We start from the raw sequence: 22,298 nt of genomic DNA, 5'->3' as shown, positions 1-22,298 counted from the left end.
CTCCAAGCAAGTTTTGTTTTCCCCTGTTTCGTTTCTACCCTGTTCATATGTTTCTTTTCATGCGCTGTTAAATTTTGCTTCATTCTTCCAGAATCAAGTGAATTGATTCTCAAGTTTTATGTTCCTGTCAATCGGTGTTCAGATTTCCTTCTTTCCTTGAGATATTCTATTAGAATCAAGTGAATTGATTATTGTATGAAGTTCATTCACGAAGAATTAAGTGATTTAATTCCTACACCCACTACCCTCTTATATACTCGGCTGCAACAAACAAAATAAGATAAAGTACCTAAATTACCCTCCACTACTAAGATCTTCTTTTTTTGCTAATTTTGCCAAATTAACCCTATATAAAATAACGTGACTGAAGAGGGTGCATAGCAATTTTGGTCATCTGAGTGTTTTTTTATTTTGGTTGATTGGATCCTGTGAAAGGGTGAAGACAACTGGGAGCCAATAGAGGGCTTAATGTATGGAAATAAAGTTGAAAATCTTTCTTTAGTTTATGTCAATAAACAATAATCATGGCAATTTCTTCTCTCTTGTAGATTTAGGAACAATATCGAAACGAAATCTGGTCCTACCTTCTCCTTTCGTTCATCCTCAAGAAGAATACCATTCATTTTGATTTTTGATTTTTGGAATCTCGTTTGAAGTTGAAGAAAATGGTGGCTTGAAGAGGAAATCATAGATTTAAGTTTATTTTAATAGATCTTCGTACTACGTCAAGTAATCTTTTGTAGATCATGAGTAATTTGATTTTAATACCGGTCAATTAAAAGGAAATCTTATGCAATTATAAAACGAAACTGTAAAATGAAAAAAAAAAAAAAAATCGTGAGAAAAAATGGATGAGAACATATACTGATCTTGGAAATAAAATTAGTATAATCTAAAAATAAGTGCTGCGTTTTTTTTTTTTTTTTTGTCTTTTTTAAAGGTATATCAAAAATGGGATTTCATTCATGTTAATCAAAATACAGAAATGGTCATTGTTGTGTATTATGCTTGTGGCATTCCAATAACCAAACACAAGGTAATTTGGTAATTAGTTAAGTTTTTTCCCATCATGCTATCAAATGCATATAATTTCCTTCATATTAGTTATTTTTGTTGATTCAAGTTCTGGTTACCATAAGCCCTGCTTCAAAGAGTTAACCTATCCTAAGTCTGAAGTATGCTTGTAATTTGTAAGAGAAACTATAGCTTTAATTAATGTGCTTTTAACTAACTTTAAGGGCTTGGTTTTTCCTATTAAGTCATGTATGTATAAAGTCGTTCAATGAGTAATGACATCTATATGGATAAAACGCTGTAAACACAAAGTTAATTTGCTTCTTTTTGGGACCTACACATAGGAAATTGAGCAAAATGATGAGATGCTTCAAAAGAAACAAGGAAACACGATCTCAGAGATGAACTATATCGCTACTAAATCAAGCAAAAGACCGTTCTTCAATGGCTCATTGCTAAAATCTATAAGAAATTAAAACAAAGGATATGAAGGCTGTCGACATAGACAAACTAAATGTGTATAATCTCTAAAAAAGTTTCTCAATCAAATACTCATCATGGACTCATGGCTCAGTTAATATGAAAGAGCAATCTGGTGCTTTCTTTAACCCTTGCCATTTGAATCCAAAACTTGATCGAATGGTACACACTACACAAACATGAAAGTACTAAGGCTGCACTTCTTATGCTTGTTAGAGTGGACATAATTCAAACCAAACTGCAAGAGATTGGAACTCTTGTCATTGCATAGGCAAGAAGTGAAGAGAGCCCCACCTTTTGGCATGAAAAAGGAATTACATTCTTTATATAATCTAATGGATGCCAAACATAGTACAACCTTTTTTGTTGATGTACTGCATAAGAAACAGAGCCTAAAGGAGAAAAAAGTAATATTGGAGAAGCATGTAAAGTATTAACCTTGGAAGACGTACAAGAAACATATAATTACTGTTAGCTATTGGCGTCGATGATCTGAACAAACTCAGACTAGAAGTAAAAATAATTGGAAAAACAGATACAAGAAAGAAGAATATGCGTCAACTCATATTTGAGCTGAAAGAAATAAAAAGGAACATCAAGAAATTGCTCAAAGACACATCAAGGGCTCCAGCACTCAAGGAAATAGTAATAACACAACTATAATTGTCAAATCAATACATAGGTGACCAAATAATCTCAAAAAATATGTTCCAGTATGTTTTCACTTTTCACTGCACAAGCAGGTCAATACTAATTAACCCTAATCTAGTCTCATAACTTGCAGACTCATGAGCAGAACCAAATAATCAACCAAGACCACTACCATTGCAGATTCATGAGAGAAGACAATAATCTTTATCTAAATATCAAATCCAACAAAAAATTTCCACCTTTTACCAAAACACCCCCCTTTACATAAAAGAAAAAACTACAAAATTTACAAATGAAGAAACAAATGAGTCAAAGTCGAGAGCAAGAGAGCAGAATTAACAAGAAAAAAAAAATCCTACAACTCAAATACACAGTAATCTAAATCTACAACTTGATCATGTATAAATACCAAATACAATAGAAATTTTGTAAATTATCACCTCTAAACAACACTCATATTACAAAGGCCATACAAATACAAAATCAAAATAGTATTATATTGGACTAAGCACAATAGCATATCTCAAAAGCAAAACTATTATTAATAACATACATTCAAGAACTACTTGCATTCCAGAGGATCTATGCAGCTTCTCTTCCTCTCTTGATTTTGGCAACTCTTACCATGACTCCAACATATATCTTGTCTACCATTTCCTCAGCAAACATGAAAAGCTTCTGTCTCCAATGCTTCTTGAACAACAGAACTCCAATAACACCCCAAAACCCTGTTGCAAAACCACTCATTATGTCCACGTAAAACAACCATACTCTGGTCTGCTCAGCTGCTTTGTGTTTCTTTTTGCTTGTTGTTGTCGTTGTTGTGGGATCTTGATGATTTGAGCAACTGTTTGGCAGTGGAGGTCCACATAGACCTTTGTTCCCAGCATAAATTGATGGATCATCAATAAGCGTCTGCAGTTGATTTCCTGTTGGAATTTGACCCGACAAATTGTTGTGTGACAGATTCAAATGGCTCAAAAAGTTCAGAGCTGCCATGCTTGAAGGGATCCTTCCGCTCAACTCGTTTTTTGAGAAATCAAGAGTTTCCAAATTCATCATCTTTCCAATGCTCTCTGGAATACCCCCTCTCAGATGATTATTAGACAGATTCAGACCCACCAACATGGAAAGTGCAGTGAGCTCAACAGGTATTTCTCCCACAAGTTTATTGCTTGAAAGGTCTATGTTATAAACCATACCCCAAGTTGTTGTATATTCAAGATCAACACCTTTCATGACCTGAATCACATTCATATCATCATCGATATCTAATAAATTCTCATATCTCGAGTGACTCACAACCATGCCATTTAAGTTTCCTACACACGGAGGGATGGTTCCGGTTAAGTTGTTGTATGCAAGATCCAAAATTTGAAGATTTGAATTTTTGCAAAGAGATGGAGGAATTCTACCAGTGAAGTTGTTTTTGTGTAAACTCAAAACTATCAAAGATGTAAGTTTTTTCCCTATCCAATTGGGTATATTTCCATATAATTTATTGTCACCCAAATCTAAGACTAGCAAACCTTGTAGATTCCCTAATTCTGGAGGAACTTCACCAGTAAAGTTATTTTTGTTCAAATTTAACCAAAATAATGATGAAATAAGAGCAATTGAGCTAGGAATGGCACCAGAGAGCTGATTTGAGCTTATACTCATGATAACCAAACCCTGCAGATTCCCCATACAGTTGGGAATTTTCCCACTTAACATGTTTCTTGAAAGATCAAGCCCTTCCAAATCTGTTCTTCTGCATAATGACCTTGGAATTGACCCACTGAAAAGGTTATATTCCAGAAGTAATACAGGTACATACCAATATACATCATCCTTTTTTGCATTAGGAAGGTTTTTCAAAGATCCGCTTAGTGTTAGAAGAAGCATCCAAGAGCTTCAACACTGAAAGATTAGCAAAATGGGCTTCGGTAACCGCTCCTTCTAAAGAATTGTTAGAGATAGATAGAGTACGGAGTTTGGCAAGTTGCCCAATTGAAACTGGAATTGAACCATTCAATTTGTTGGAAAAAAGGGCGAGTTGGGTAAGGTTCCCAAGGAATTCTGGAATGGGACCAGTCAACTGGTTTTCAGATAGATCAAGTACTTGTAAAAATCTTAATCCTGTTACAGATTCAGGGATTGAACCAGTCAGTCCATTCTGCGATAGATCAAGGTGTCTTAAATTCACCAGTCTTCCAAGTGTTTCTGGAATTCTACCATTTAAACTCCGACTTAATTCCAGAAACTCCAAAGCATACAACGTGACAAACTTAACTCTTTTAAGGAGGGAATCATGTGAAGCATCATGTCCCAGTTTTGTGCTCCACTAAGATCCACATAACTCAAGTCAAGAATCTCGAGTGACGAAAGGCCAAAAGCCCATGCCATATCATCTGCCTTCAGAAAGTTTTCAGAATCGTATGAACTGAGATCAAGAACCCTTAAATTAGAAAGATTTCCAATGTGAGGAGGAATAATACCATCAAAATTAGCATAAGAGAGATTCAGGTAACTCAGGTGTTTCAAGGATCCAATAAACTCAGGGATCCGACTTCCTTGAAAATCATTCCCACTCAAGTCGAGGTATTTGAGATGCCTCAACTCTGCCAAAGAAGAACTCACCTTGTTACCAGCTAAGTAATTGTAGGAGTAGGGCCAATCTCCTTTGAGATGAAGGCCTTGAACATTTCCAGTGACACCGTCACACTGGATTCCTTCCCACAGGCAACACTCATTTCCAACCCATGATGACATCATTCCTGAGTCATCTTCGACAATACTGTGTTTGAAGTTGAGAAGAGCAAGTCGCTCTTTCTCAGAGCAAAGGACACTAACATTTCCAACCCCCAAACAAGTATATGTGGCTGCAAACAAAAACACACATATGAAAATGAGATGGATCCCCATTATCAACCTTAACTCAGTTTTAGTTTAGAGGAAAGTTGAAGTAGAAAGATGGGTTGTGATGAAGAAGTGATGGGTTATTATGACGAAGCAACGAGTACATTTATAAAGCCATAAATGAATATTGGAAGACTTGGAAGTCAAAGGAGAATTTGTATCCACAACCTTATATTCTTATGCTTTTTTTTTGTCTGTCAATCAAAAAAAGTGATTTGTGGGACAAGACTATTCCACACAGCACATGGAATTCTATTTCGCCACAAATTTTTAACAAAATATGAATTGAATAAAACGCAGTATTTGACAAACAAGCATCTCCATTTTGATAAATCACAGATACATTATAAATATTTTTAAGTGATGGTTACAACTATAAACTGGGAATTTAAAACCGTGGCTAAATATGAAACTGCTAGATGGGTTGAGCAGGTCAAATGAGTGGAAGTCTAATGCTTACAAGCTTTTAATCACATTATTTAGAAATCATGTTATTATTTTGATATTATTATTGAGTTTAAATAAAAACAGTGTTCAAGATTACTAATCAATATGTTCACATTTATGATACACAAGAGGTCCATTTAGTTTTATTATTATTTTTGACATTACTTGTATCAGACCTTGGCCTCCCTAAATCACATGCAATATTCAGTTTCTTTATTTGTCTTATGTTATTATATGAAAATAATAACTTTAATTTATCACAACAAAATTACAAGTTGCAAACTAAGCAGTATATCATTCACTACTACAGTATTCAAGTGTTTTAAAAAATGTGATGAAACAAGTTTATCCACATGCTTTTGGTCTTTGTCTATATCTACTTTTCCCCAAAATAGGCATGGAAATCAATGTTTAATTTGTATCCACAAAATTGTATTTTTTGGTCATGAGCTAATACTTCCAATCTCTTGAATCACATTATTTATAAAAACTATATTATTATTTTTATAAATTAAAATACACAAACTTGTGAATTTAAAAACTATATTATTGTTTTAATATATTTAAGTCAGAAATGATACATGTACTTGGGAATTTGTTCACAAGAAAATGATACATAAGACTTTGAAGTCAACATGGAAGTCAACGGACAATTTGTATCCACAAACTTGTATTCTTTTGGTCCAGTTTCACTTTTAATTTTCTCTTAATCAAAATAAGTGGTTTTGGTCTAAGTTTATTCCCCCATAGCACACGTAATTACTTGGTCACAAGTCTTTAACAATTTATGAATTGAAAAAAGCACAATATATATTGACAAACAAGCATTTATGTGTTTGAGAAATCAAAGATAGATTATAAATTTTTGTAAATTATTGTTCTATATTATAAAAATGATTTTTGGTTTCAACGATTTAAAAAACTAGATACAACAGAACAAGTTGTTTTTAGTATTATTTGATGTAACAATGTTAATGTGTCAAGGAAAGGAAACGTATTTTAATTTTTGATTTTTTAGCTTGGTCCTAACAGTATGCTGGAGAAGGGTACAAGACTTGACATTGCATTTTGTGGAAAAAAAAAAAAAAAAAAAAAAAAAAAAAAAAAAAAAAACTAACTTATAACCAAAATTTTACAAGTTACAAATATGATGACTAAGTTGCCCATGCATGTGATGTGATGAAACAAGCTATTGTGATGGGAGACTTGGAAGTCAATTGAAAATTTGTATCCACAAGACAAGACTGCATGCTTATAGTCTATCTATATTTACTTTTCCATTGACCAAAATAAGACATGGAAATCAATTGTTGATTTGTATCCACAAAATTGTATTGATTTGGTCATGGGCTATTTTTCTTTTTAATTCTCTCAATCAAAGAAAGTGATTTTTGGCTAAATCAATTCCCCATGTCACACGTAAATGCATTTGCCCACAAAAACAATATATATGATGGTTTTAAGACTTGTCATAATTAAAGATTATAAACTTGATTTTGAAATTTAATGATTTACAGAAATACCTAAAATATTTTTTTTTTTAATTTTAAAACTTATTCAAAGTGTAATCTAATACTTACAATCTCCTGAATCACATTATTTTAAAACTATATTGTTATTTTTATGTATTAAAGTCAGGAATGATATAGGAACTTGTGAATTTAAAAAACTACATTAAATGATACATGAACTTGTGAATATGTTACCTCACATATGATTCTTAAAGTCCACAAAGTAGCCCCCAAAGTTTATGTTATATCTCTGACACTTGGGTTCCCTAAATTACAGGAAACATTCGGTTTGTTTAATTGATTATTTTATTAAAGTGTGGTGTATACAAGACATGGTGTTTTTCAACTATTACAAGGTTCACATAGATAACTCACCCACTCGAGTTAGAAAAAACTGACCTGTAACATGGTTATGAGTATAATATATGATGCATCTTCAATGACCTAAAGAAACAAATCAAATAAAGTAAAGGGCAAGGTTAGTCCTTATCTATATATACAATAAAACCCTCAAAACACATAATAAAATTAAAAAGGGGTTACCCTGCAAGAAAAAAGTAAAATTAAAGAAACAAGGAAAGCATCATAACACAAGAGGTAATGAATACATAAAATCTTTTTCATGCTCTGTGGGTTCAACCAACATTAATATAATGATAAAAAAAAAACCTACAAAATGAGAATGTTTTGGATAGCTAAAATGCATGTATAACCTACATTAAAGTAAGTAATTAACAACATGTAGAACTTTTGAAAGCCCACTAGTCAGCAGATTTAAAAAGAGTAATAATATCTTGCAAGAAATTACCTTTCCAATTAAAATGGATTTTGCATTCTTGAAGCTATGACCAAATCTTTGACATTCGCCAGATGCCTATTTGCAATGTTTTCACCTGATAAATTAATTGACAAATTTAATTTGTTGCTCTGTTTTATAATATAAGCTACTTAATTAATAAAACAAAAAGAATACTCAAAGACATTCCAATAAAGACTTATGATTGTAGACTAATCCATCTGAAAGTGTATCTCAATTCAAGCCCGATCCCTTTCCTAAACCAAATTGAAACTTAATGTATGTACTACAGAGGCATTGTCTGGGTATTGAATTCAATCTCATCTCAAGCAACAACATTATAATTATATACGGCATTTCTACTAATTGATGCTATTCTTTTTATTCTCTTGTCTTACATTCTAGATATGTTTACATTTTGGTAACTAATAGTGTTATAGGAATACAACATTGAATGAAGAGCTACCTTGAAAGTTTTCATTCAATGACTTTGAAGTCAAGACAAAACTATATAAGCAAGTTCAATTTCAAACATATATACCCCTCACTACATAGTACATACACTCTTGCCATAACTATAAAGTATAAAGTATAAACAATCCCCAGTTGTCCTTCTTAATTAAGCTAGAAGTAGTATACCATATATCCTAAATTTGCATAATATTCCACAATTCAATACTAAGTTGGTTGTTTTTAAGTTTTAACAATACTCTACTATATAGTATATACATATACCAGAAGAAAAGTAAACAAATTAGTCAAACAAAAGTCAAAGCTGGAGTCCAAAGTCAATAGAAGTAAGTTGTTAGAATGTAGCTCATGGGTTAGTTACACAGCCATACAGTTACTAGTCTGACTACATATAGAGAGATTGGAGAAGAGATTAGATCATTCTTGAATTATATTTATAGTCATCAAAATAAACATTTTGTCTAGTAATCAGTATGTATATATAAGTAATATGTAACATCAATATTAATTAATTAATTATATATCAGTTTATAAAATACCCAACAAGTATGCCTCAACCCACTTTCCTATCAACAGTCATCAATATCTGATAATAATATATTACAAGGTCGTATAGCCCCTCCAATATGTTCCCTATGTAATCAAAACCTTGTTCCAGCTATCATTTGGTTGATTTTTTACTTGATTTAACATCATTCCATAGTTTTAGCATATGTATATATATATATATATATATATATATATATATATATATATATATATATAATATTTTCATTTTTATTAACTAACATTATCTAATTCAATTTAATCACCATTCCCCAATTTAACCCGGAATTGACAAAATTAGGTCACTAAACACTATCTCAAGTCTCAACTCAGCTTTCTTCTAACTTAGTTCTATGTCTTGTTTTAGCTAAAATCCCAACAAATGATCATCTTACAACCATTACTTTAACACAACGTAAAAAAATCCAAATTAAAGCTTGACCACAGAAAAGTCAAATCTGTCAAATTAAATATTTAAGTCAATGCCGTTATATAATATTCTTCCAATAATTCAAGTTTCTAGTGACGTTTTAAGATACAAATCTTTACCAAACTGTGAATGCATCACAAAAACTCCAACAATTTCACAATCTTTACTAGGGTTTAGATGTTACCTTCACAATTTGGTTTCAAAACTGAAATTGGAGAGTTATGCGGTCGTTTCTGATCATCCCGGCCACCAATGACCTCTGGCGGCCGCCGCCGCAACCACTGCCATCTGCAGCCACCCACGGCGGCGCTGCTGGCTCCATCGATCCCAACAGCTATTTGCTGCTGCCTTGCGTTTTTTTTTTCCGGCTTGTCTATCTCTTTTCTCGAAATAACCCTTTTATTTTTTTTTATGAAAGACAAAACTAGATTATACCCGCGTTAAACACAGGAAACGCATAAATAAAATATAAATGTATATAGATATTGCAGAATAATTATAAAAAAATTAGGATTATTGATATTATTGAAATGTGTATAAAATACACTGAGGTTGGTAAATATATATAATCGTTGAAGGACCTCTTTATAGACAATATTTTTTGTTTTATTAGTTGAACGACCTTCATCGCCACAAAGTACCTTCAAACCTTTTTTACCTATGACACCGGAAACAGCAACATATAGTTAACAATGCGCAAAATGGGTCTACGCAAGTATAATCCAACGTTTGACAATGTACTTTCAAAATACATTGTTATTTTATGGTTATATTGCGAAATAGAATTTTTTTTATTTTAAAAATAGCAACTTATTTATGTTTATTTGAAATGAACCACATAACACCCTCCTCCCCACCCACCCCCCCCCCCCCCCCACACACACACACACACATACAATATTAAATATAAAAAAAAAAACTCTAACAAAGAAATATAAAAACATTTATGCTTCCTCAATTTAGATATTACCCATAACTCATTAAAAATGTCAAAATACATAATTGGCACAGAACTTACTTGTTATTATGAGACGAATTAAACAATTTAAACAAATGATGATTTTTTACTTTTATTTTATGACAATGATAAAATAATTGAAAAATGAATGCTTACTTCAAGGCATCTGCGGACGTTTGAGTAAGGTCTATGGTCTTAACTACTGAGTATTCATATCTTTCACATATATCTATTAAATGGTTATTCAAAATGAATTAAAAGGTCATTGCTATTTCTTGCCAATTTAGAAGTATGTTTCGACCACTTTTGCATCAGATAAAAAACATATAGGTTCTTTTAGTATTACTGCAATCCTACTTTCATATAAAATTACTTTTTTCAAATCAGACCAAACTCGGTGTTTTTAAGCATTATTATCATCATATATTATACATTGTTGATAGTTTTTAGAAGTTAGTTGCAATTTCTCATTTCTTGATACTAATCGGGTTTAAATTTTGAAGCCAAAAACTATAAATAATGGAATTAAATTATGAACAATATTAATTAGGGTTAATGATGACATAGATCGTCAAAAGGTGTCTTGAAGGAGATGCTTGCTTTAGTTTGTAGAGATTTGTGTGAAGCCAAAAAAGAGGTGTGATAATTGGAGATGCAAGGAAGAGGCAATACGTAAATTCTAAGAATCCATGAGAAAAAGGAATCACCTTATGGTGCTACATTCTGTTATGAACACACAAAACATCAATTGGAGCACAACCATTGACATGAAGAAGAAGAAGAGGATTAGGGAATTCTGGTTTAAGAGAAAAATAGAGGAGAAAGATGGAGGCGGTTATTCATGTTTTTGGCCAGATTTATGGAGAAACCGATGTCTCATATATAAATAGAATGATATGCTTTAATTGATAACATAATTGCTGAATTTAAAGATTCTACAATTAAATGTAATTATGCTTGAATTGTGAAATATATTTTCGAAAATATGAATAGATTCTATAATTAAATATGAGTAGATTCTATAATTAAGGATTCCATAATTTAATGTAATTGTGTTTGAAATGTAATTGGTAAATTTAAAGATTCTATAATTAGATGTTTGAATTCTATTTTGAGAAGATGATGTCATCAATTTGATCTAATGGTGAAAATCTTATGATTGAAATACAATCAAGGGTCTTGATTGCTTCATTGGTGAATTAAAGGTTCTCTTTTAATAATATTTAGAGATTGCTAAAACGGACTATGTTAAAATTAATCGGTGGTTTTGAATTATAGATATAACAAATTTTCTAATCCCTTTGCAGAAAATAGCTAAAAATAACCTATAATTATAAAAACTAGACGAATTCTCGTGCGTTGCGCAGCGAAGATTAAAAATATATTGTTAAAATATTAAAAGATATATGTTTAAAATGGTTATGTTATTGACATTAACTTTGAGATAATATTTTTACACTAATATATATATATATATATATATATATATATATATATATATATATATATATATATAATTATTTTGAACAATAATATTAGTTGACATCAACCCACATTCCTTATTAATATAATTAAAGATAATTATCTATTTAGTATTATTTTTAACAATTATTATTATTGATTAATTATATTTTTACTTATGCGATCATTTTTTTAATTTCAATAATGATGTTCATTTAAAATACAATTTATTTATAGCTAAATGTAGTTTATAATTTGATGTTATTATCATTTAAATTTGTTATTCATTAATTTTAAACCACTTATTATTAATAATAAGTTAAATAAGACTTTTAAGAAACACTTAATTTTATTATTAAAATTTGAAACATACACTAAATAATAAAGTGATAAGATAGACAATTTGCATTTCAAAAAAGACTTGCATGGATAATATGACATATCCATGTAATTTGATTTTATTATTTATAATCGTTGCTTATTATATATTTAAAATAAATCTTATATAAACATCCAACCTAAATATTCATCTTCAAGTTTTCTTTCTTCGCCACGTAAACAAACTTTTGTTATAAAGCCAAAAATGGAATAAAAGACACACTTAATTGTATGATCATGATATTTTGTATTTCGATTGGGGCTTGTACAAAACATGCATGAGCATATATTATTAATTTATCTTTTGTTTGGCATTGATGTAACATTTGAATAAGGAAAATAAGAGTTTGGGTAATTCAAATAAGATAGGTTCAAATCCAACGTATCAAACGGATTACCCATTTACTAAAGTCTAAAACCCAAAAACTCAAACATGTTCTAATACCATACAAATGCATGAGGTTTTAGCAAATTATTATCTCATATGAATTACTATTGATTATGTGTGATTAGTTATTAAGAAGGTGAAAAGGGTTGGGGGTTTCAAATGCATGAGGTTTTAGCAAATTATTGTGGGGGGTTTCAAATGCATGAGATTCAAGGGGAAATGCAAGCTTTATAAGTATGTAAGATAGCCACTAAAATCGCAGATGGATTAGGGTAATCTGCAATTTTGTCTTCTCATCTGTGAATGTATAAGCGCTTAAAGCATAGGCGTGCATTGTAAGTTGTATGTTCGTAGATTAACCCTGTCCATCTGCGACCATCTGCAATTTTCTCTTTTTAAGAATATAAATTCCTAAATTTTTTTTAGAACCCTCATTTTTCTTCACTTTTGTTTGGGAAACTCTCTCAAGTCTCTCAGAGGAAGCTATAGACGATCGTATGTACTCTCCTGAAAACATGGTAAGATCTTTACTATTTTGGTGTTATAATCATCATCTATCATGTTTAGGGTATGTTTGTTTACGACTTATTCATAAAAAGTACGAAAAAAAACATAAATCGAAGGTGTTGCCTTTCTGATTTTCGTAGATGTATAAGTTATATCCGATATTTAGAGCATTTCATAAGTAGCATTGTGGTTTTGATGCGTCGGTAGCCTTGGTATTGTTAGTATATTGCAGATATGTGATTGTACAAGTACATGATGCATAAATCGTGCATTGTGAGGCTGTATATTTGGTTTTCATGCATTATATTTGTAGTAAACAGATTTTCTGATGCATCTTCAAGTTGTACATTTGCCATTTGTAAGGCTGTACAGTTGGTTTTCATAATTTATATTTGTAGCCAAATGATTTTTGATGCAAGTGCAAGTATTATGTGAATATGTTAGACAATTGTGATATAAATATGATTTATGTTATAAAACTTATTTACGATGCATCTTAAGGTTGTACCTTAGCATTTCATAGTATGTTATTGCAAGTGAATTGTCATATGTATATGTTTTTTTTATAGTTTTGTGAATTTTTAGTATAGTTAGAAATCCATTAACTAACTCTTTTAAGTTCTTATTCTAGATTCTTAATACATGATGTGATAAGATTACATTTTGATGTTTTATAGAATTGAAGAAAATAGAGGAAGCTTAAGGGAAGACGCGAGCTGAATCTAATCGTGAAGAAATGGATTTCGATTGCATTGCTTGAAGATTAGAATTTTGAGCTACTACTTGGAGTTAGAATAGATTGCTATGAAATATGTGTTAACATAGTTTTCAATTGAATTGCATTGTAAGGACAAATTTTTCCGCAATAAAATAAATTTTGATTTTATATTATTTATTTATCCTTGCAATGGTGTGTATGAAAAATTGATGTTTGAATGTTTCAGTTATTAGCAATAATGGATTATGTTATTTGTGGAAATGTCAAGAATTTACCAAATAGGGAGAGTTTCTCATCGCCCAAGTTTCAATTGGACAGAAACTTGGAATCATGCAACTTGGTTGCATGATTAATGAGAAATTTTATATTTGGAAATTAGACTAATTCGTTGACAAAGTGTCAAGTGAAGGACTATGAGATCAAGTACACAAAGTTGTGTGTTGATCAAGTCCACCACAAGAGTGACAAAGATATTCGTCATGATTTACTAAAGGTTTAGTAAATATGATTATACTTATAAGATTAAGTGTAATTCTGAATTGATTGAAAGAGTTTCAATCAATAGCAAAACGGATAAGAAGAATCAAGTAGGCAGAAAGATAAAAGTTTCTCTATTCTAAGAAGAAGGGAGAGTACCTTTTATTATGTTTTATGATAGGTCTTTATGATTAAGAACCATATCTCAATTGATCCTCTAAATGAATCTTAGTACAATTGTATGTCTGAGAAGAGGAATCAAGAATTGAAGAAATGGTTAAATCAAGAAGTCAATCATACTTCGTTCCAAAAACAAGTCTTAGAGTTAAGATTGTGACATTGAGTGACAAGTCTTAAGAAGGTTTATAACATTCATCAAATGTGGAATTTGAAAAGGTTTTCTTATTCTTGCACATTTGAAATTGGAAAGTTGTGATGTCTTGGAGAAGACAAAGACCAACTAGGACCAATTTTGTGAAGTATTTTGTCTTGATAAAAGCTACACTAACTCTTGAATATTTGTTTGTCGAGAAATGTTTATTGACAAGAGAATCTTATATGTCAAGGAGTCAGTGGGAGTCTCAATGGTCTTGAAAGGTCTCAAGAACAAATCAAGAATAAACCTTATCGATCATCACTAGCACACAATTTGAGGTTTATAACCTATCGTGTTGACATTATTTTGTTTCTATGCCATTCCAATTGAGTTAATTATGCATGTGTGTTCTATGAGTTCTCAATTGAACGCATAAAAGGCAAGCACCTTGATCAATGAAAAGTACATTGATAGGAAAGGGTGAGCTGCTTAACTACTCGGAAGACATGGTGGGCACTCGTGTTACCATAAGGCAAGAAATCAAGATTGAGAAAGTTCGGTTCATATGAGTTTGGATTTGCGCAAACTTTGGTTTTGACAAATTCGCATGGATAGGAACATATACACCATTAAAATCTAAGTGTCATAAGATTCCCTCCTTCATGAAAATGACTGTGAGGAAATGCTTTCACTAAGAGAGATTTTAAGAAGATAGTGATTATGAAAATTGCATTCTTAAATTCGATTATGGTTACGGTATCCCTTTCCATGATTTGAATTGTGAGATTTGGCAATTAGTCTGAATTGTTTAGACACACATATGAGCTATCTAAGGCAAAGGTGTATAAGATTAAGAAGCTTAGATAAAGGATTATCAATGCATTAGGTATTATAAATATGAACTTAAGAAATTCAATAGGTATTGTTTTTCTGGAAGTTAAGTTGGTTTCTGAATACACGTCAAAGCTAGTGGGAGCATAAGTGTTATGCTTATATGATAATAATCATCATGATAGTGGGAGCATAAATGTTGTGATTGTATGATTATTAAGGCAAGTATTTCAAGTTAACAATATTAATTATAGAAAACAAGAGTTATACTTTGCAAAGTCGTAAGGGTTGAATAGTTGTTTTGCTATAATTAAGGGAGAGAATATTATGCTTCATTTCAAATCTAAAGGCTTAGATTATGGAATGTTAATAAATTTAGTCAACGATACATAGTGCGTTCTCAAAATTTCGATTATGATTATGGCATCCCTCTTCATAGTTCGAATTATAAGAACGTGACACATAAGATATTATGGCAGCAGATTAATAAAGTATCGTATCTTTATGTAAGACATTATGCATCGTGTCTCATACGCTTCGGGTATAGGATCGATTGCAAATGCTATAATATTTGACCATTCTAAAATTTTCCAAATGTCTAGCGCATTAAGAGGGAAAAAGGACAAGAATCCATTTTGACTAAGATAATTAAACAACTATCAAAGGACGATCCAAAGCTCGCTGAGAATTGGTCGCTTGTGAGTAGTTGGAAGTATGGTATTGGATGGACCATATCGACATTATTATGAATAGATAAGATTCTATTAAGAATGAGTTGTCATATGGCAAATATGGAAATGTTTCCATTTTGGGAGCTGAATATTGAGAATCTATGTCTAGATTAGAAACTTTTATGCAAGAAGGATGTTCAAAGGAATGTACTTTGAGTGAGAGACATCATAGAGATTGGCCAAGTCTTGATGATTTTGAGATATGACTTTACGAAAGGATCATTGCATAAAATGTTAGAATCTAGCATATTCTATAAGTGGCAAGAATTTGATATTCTTACATTTGTGATAAGGATTGGGAGTTGTGAAATGAGTATGATTGGAAATGTGTTCATTTGATCTGTTTCACAAAGTAAGGACCATAAGTAAACATTGTGTGCATGCTCAGAGCATGGGACAAGTGTAGTAATAATTCAAGAAAGAAGTTGATTACCCGAAACAACAAATAATGAGTAATCAATATGGTGATTAAATAAAATGTTTTTATTTATACCCAGAGTTTGGGGCCATATGGGATTAGTATTATTCTTGTGTTTCACTTTGCATGTTTTTACTTCCTGAATAATTAATTATTTCATAATATTCAAATTATTCGAACGGACCACAGTGGTTCATATTTTGGAAGTAGGTATGAATGAAGACTGTCGTGAATTGGTGTGTGGATTGTCTAAAGTGTATTAGACATAAGCAAATGTTTGCTGCAACGTTCATGAGTGCTTATGAATATGATTTGAGCATTGGATTAAACCCACGCTCACTTGGATCACTTCATGAATTGTATCATGAGTGATTGGTGAGACGATAACATCTTATATTCTTGAAACCGAGATGTGTGAGTTGTATCTTGCGAGTCGGATACACATTGATAATATGTAAACGCACCAGTAACTTGGTGTTATAAAACATATTGTTGTGTGTGATTCGGTAAGTGAGTGCAAGCAAGCACTGAATCAAAGTTTATCCGTTCCTTTTATCCAAAGTAGGATGAAAGCGATATCTGTGGGCCCCTCGATGATTTAGTGATGACACATAAGCGCTTGGCCAAACTGAGACTAATTTGATGTGTTCAATTGTAGTCTGTTATCATTTGTCATAAATCGGGGAACAGTATAGAAAGGAATGGTTTAAATCCATGTCTCAGTATATACGATATCTAGAATGGAGGAATATATGATCCCTTATCTAAAGGACATGCTTCTGATAAGATCAGAGTTGACAACGGCTTTTGAAAGCTACGATTGCAGACCAGGATCTGAAGTCATATGCAGAATAGTTATTAGACTTATCCAAGTGGGAGACTGTTGGATTAGTGTCTAAGTCCATAACTATTTTGGTATGTACTTGACCCGATGGTGCATGGTCCTTTTGGGTTGCCTTCACACCGGTGACTAGACAAGATGATTGTTGAGGAGAGAGGCTGGTTTATTGTTAAGAATAATAAATTAGGGTATAAATATGATTTGTTAATACATTATATGATTAATATATTAATTTGGAATCATATTATTAATTAGTATTTAATCAGAAATTAATTAGGAATTAATTTTGGGATTAAAGGAACTGACTGAAAGTGTAGGGGCCATTTTGTAATTATTCAATAGTTGAGGCTTTGGGCCACTGGATCACCTTTATTAAGGCTTGAACGAAAATACTAGAAGGATCTAGGAGTTTTCGTCCAAGGTCTTAAGGAAAGGAGTCCATGGACTTGCTTAGGCCCTAAGCTAAGGGATTAGGGTTTACACCTGGAAACCCTAGTTAGCCTTAAGTATAAATAGCACCCTAAGGCACTAAGATTTCGTCCAAGCTTTGGGAAACCCTAAATGGGACGAAATCTAGGGCAAGATACCCTTTTCTCCTCTCAACAATATTCATCCTTTCACCTAGTGTGTTTGTGAGCCATTAGAGGTACTATAATTATGGTACTTGCTTTTAAGAGCTAAGGAAATTCAAGGAACTAGTTGTTATTACTATATAACAACAAAAGGTATGTATTCTATTCTTTTATATGGACTTCAAAAATAATAGTAGCATGCCAGGTTTCTTTTTGTGTTCATAAAGTTGTATAACTAATAGTGAAAACATAGATCCAACTCTAGGGTTGCATGCACACATAGGATTGTTTGTATAAACCCATCAGTTTCAAGTTGTGTTTGAAGTCTTTCCAGGATGGATGCAGTTTGTCAATGATGGTTGACACAACAATGGACTCATCCATATTCATTTGGTGCAGTTTAAAGTAACTGTATATGTCAAGGAGTTCATTGAATTGTTCAGTAACAGACCTTGAGTCGTCCATCTTATAATTGTTAAAGTTACTTACCAGAAACTTCTTGCTAGAAGCATCCTCGGTGATATACTTCAACTCAAGGGTGCCCCACAACTCCTTGGCACACAAGGCTTCACTATGGATATCAAATAAAGCATCAAACATACCGTTAAGAATGTGACCTTTGCAGATGTAGTCATTGTTGTCCCACTTCTATCTCCTTCTTATCTCTTCAATAGTCTCAACAACACCTTCCTCTGGCTCTGCTGGTCTTGGAGTACCAGCACCTATGCTGCTTTCAGAGTTGTCAGCATGAAGTACATCTTCTTCTTCCAGCTCCTAAAGTCGACGCCTTCGAACTTCTCCAGCATTGCAAACTTGGTGGTCATCTCGCGGATTAAGTCACCCATCTCCAAGAATAGTAAATATCAGTTTGAATGTTGGGAAATTTAGGGTTTATGGTGGAGATCTGGATACCAACTTGGATCGTAATATCACTTTCCGAACTGATATTTCTACCCTATGCCTGGGTTACAAGAAATTCATCCTAGGATAATCATAGTGGACACTTACGATTCTAGGCACAGAAATCGTAAGCCAGTATGCTAGAGGATTTTTGAAAGTATGATGAAAACGAGAGCTTAAGATCGTCCCATTTTTCTGAAAAGAAGAGTCGTTTATATAATAAACGATATTAGGGTTTCATTAGGGTTGGGCCGCTATAAATTCCTTTGGAAGGAAGTTAGGGTAATCCGGATTTTAATGAGGATTTAGGGTTACCAAAACTAATGAGTTTCGTTAGTTTTACCATAATCACTCTCAAGAATCGAAATATCACACTAGCGGGACACCAGCCAAGGGCTATGCCCCTTGGATCCCGCTAGGGGCGCTGCCCCTAGACCCCGCCAAAGGGGTGTTGCCCCTTTGGAAACCCCGGACCCAGGGGCGCTGCCTCTAGACCCCCGACTAGTCGTCGAACCGGCTATTAAGTTGATCTTATACATGCGTGCACTCCGTACCAACCCGTACACATATTAGAAAACAAATTAAGATGCCCCTTAGCTCACATGATAATTCAAGTTACATAAAATGACATGGTGAAACTAAAATCACCAACATCTTACTCCTCTGCATATTGTTCTTTACACGAGAACCACAATGATTCTTTGTATCCTGGCTGCCACTGCAGGTAGCAACGCTGACACCAAATGTTCTGACGATGTAAGAACTTTATTTTGCTATTGTGATGACCAGATATGTCCTCTGCACTGTCAACAAACATTCTCACACGCTCTGAGACCAAAATACTTGTTGTAGATCATCAACTACTCGAAATTGCTTTGCTTGTGATCAATCTTCTCAAAAAACAATGTCTCCTTGTTATCATCTCCAACAACCCCCATTGATGTCGCCCTCTGATCTAACAACCACCTCCTACGATTACAAAAGCCTAGTATAGGGTGGAGTTACCAGATTCAGATTCTTTGTAGGGGTTGTTTATCACCGTTGTGTGTAACTCAACTCAATCGCCATCGCCACCGTGTTTGGACAACATTAACCTCCTTCAAGTAACACACATGGGAGGAGCTCTGACGGTTCTGAACATGATAATCAATTTTCCTGAAGTTGGTTGACCACCGACCAGAAACCATTCCCAAATTCATCTTGAAAACTGACAAGCAGAAAGAACACATAATTTATATCAAGCGATTCTTTTTATATATCGAACTTCAAGTTAAATTTCCATGGGACTCTAAAACATGAAACGAAAAACATTTCTGTAAAATTTGATGATCAGAATCCCTAATAGAACTCAATTTGTTTATACCTAAAATAGAAATAGAGTTATTATGTTCGATGAGAAACTAAACGAACAAAACACACAATCGAAGGAAGGCGTCGAGAAATTGAGAAAAATGTTAGAAATAACTGAAATTGAAAAGGAAAGAGATGTGTATAAACACATGCGTCTCCTGTGTACTTGTTTCCTAAGTACTTCTCCATTGATCTTCTTTGTATGCACTAGAGTTTTGGTAATGGGGAGGCAGGGGATGAAACTGAGCAATGTGTATGTGTGTTTGTGCGCGCCTTTCTCTTGCCTTTATCTCCACATATGGGAAGACTTTTTAATTGTTATCGGTTTATCACTAAACCAACCGCCATATGATTGATATGTAGATGAAAGTTTGACAGATGGGAAGAAATTAGAATGACGAAGCTACATGTCAACACTTTCTAGCCAAATAAAAAAGTCAAATAACAAACTAACCGATTATAATGGGTTTGTTACATAAATTAGCGGTAAAACACAAGTTGGTTCCCTTCATATGCAAAATATATAAATAAATAAATAATAAGATGACAAACTTTTTAAAATAAAACGATAAATTGGTTGGGCTAAAGTGACAATGAAACAAACAAGTTGGGAGCACGTTGAAACTTATCCAAAGTGTAATCTAATACTTACAATCTCTTGAAATGATACACGAAATTGTAAATTTAAATACCGATATTATGATTTCGATATATCTAAGTCGGAAATGAGATACACGAACTTGTGGATTTGTTAATAGGAAAAGGGAAAATGTCATCTTATCCTAACGAACTTGTCAAGTTTGTTTTAAAAGGTCACCCAATTAATCTTTTTTGTACATTAAGGGAACGACATATACATTGACCAATTGAAATGGTCCCTTGACCTGTAATAAAAAGTTTCTATGACAAATCAGTAAAAAAAAAACGGTGAGGTGGCTGCCTAGTCACAGCTGATGTGGCAATTGACTCTGGTCCACGGTCAACCCTTGTTCCCCAAGATTGGACACCCCCTTATATAAATAAAGCGATGTCCTAATGAGTTTATCACGCCCACTTTGTTACCCTTATCGGTCTCTTCGTTTGTTCTTCCTTTCGTTTCCCACTTTGTGAGTCCATCGAACCACCACTTCGAGATCAGAAAGCATTAAAGAAAACAACCCATAAACGTTTATTAGAATAATTGCTACAATGCACGTGATGAAACTTAATTGTAAAAAAACATATATGAATGGAACAAGAATGGTTTGACTTTGACTGTAGATAGCAACTAAATTACAACATAACCTATATATGGTGTGTATCTAATACCGACTAACAAAGTATGCAAGTACAACGAGGGACACCCTTTATACCAGAAATGTAACTTCTAGCAACCTTAAAACAGATGTGAGATGAAATATAAGTCATAAGATGAAAGATACATAACCTAAAACAATTTCATTAAAACAGAGGGAGTATATAATATTTCTCTTTAAGACTAAACACACTAAGTTGAATCAAATGAAGGCATCACCTGAGTTAGCATTCACACACAGATCGACAAGCTGCAAAACAAAGAATCAAGCCAATCAATGCATGATTTTGGGTCAATTATAAAATTAACGATCATAGCTAAACATGGTGTAGAATATCACCAATCAATGCATGATTTTGGGTCGATTCTTGATTATTTCATCAATAATTGCAAATTATTGAGCATATTAAGGTTTACACATGATATATATATATATATATATATATATATATATATATATATATATATATATTAACATCAACCTAAAAATACATTACCCATAAACACCAGTATGGCGGTTTATGTATAATCTGAGTAAAAGATCGAAAGAACATAAAAACTCACAAGGACCTTGAAGTAGATGTAATCATGGGCGTTGAAGCACCTTCATAAAGATGAATATAGTACCAATTATTGATTGAAAAATGGAAATTTTCAAACTTCATGGTTGGATTCACAAAACAACCACCATGCTTTTCTTACAAAAATTAGTATACAATACTTACCTACTTCTTCATGATGTTAATTGGGTCATAAGGGCCTTGTAATGACCGATTGCTTCTTGTAAAACAGCACCCATTTGCTAATTTGTTAGTTATTCCAAAATTAAATGATTTTCATGAAGAAAAATCACGAATTTATTTCAGAAAGGGAAGAACAGAATATTATCCATAATTGAATTTATTACCCAC

The 22,298-nt window shown here is 32.6% G+C and overlaps 1 protein-coding gene across 1 annotated transcript; it reads right to left on the bottom strand.

Annotated features, from left to right (window-relative positions):
• Positions 1-2,727: 2,727 nt before the first annotated feature.
• Positions 2,728-4,032, bottom strand: LOC111897435 (receptor-like protein EIX2). Its single transcript, XM_023893400.3, has one exon. The coding sequence runs from the start codon at positions 4,030-4,032 to the stop codon at positions 2,728-2,730; it is 1,305 nt and encodes a 434-aa protein (XP_023749168.3).
• Positions 4,033-22,298: the final 18,266 nt, after the last annotated feature.

Source organism: Lactuca sativa, chromosome 8, assembly GCF_002870075.4.
Source record: "Lactuca sativa cultivar Salinas chromosome 8, Lsat_Salinas_v11, whole genome shotgun sequence".
Lineage (NCBI taxonomy): Eukaryota > Viridiplantae > Streptophyta > Magnoliopsida > Asterales > Asteraceae > Lactuca > Lactuca sativa.
The sequence above is the reverse complement of the archived record's forward strand: the minus strand, read 5'-3'. Positions and strand labels throughout refer to the sequence as shown.

Coding starts and splice junctions, on each gene's coding strand:
- LOC111897435 (XM_023893400.3), bottom strand. CDS start 4,032: ATGCTTCTTCTAACACTAAGCGGATCTTTGAAAAACCTTCCTAATGCA.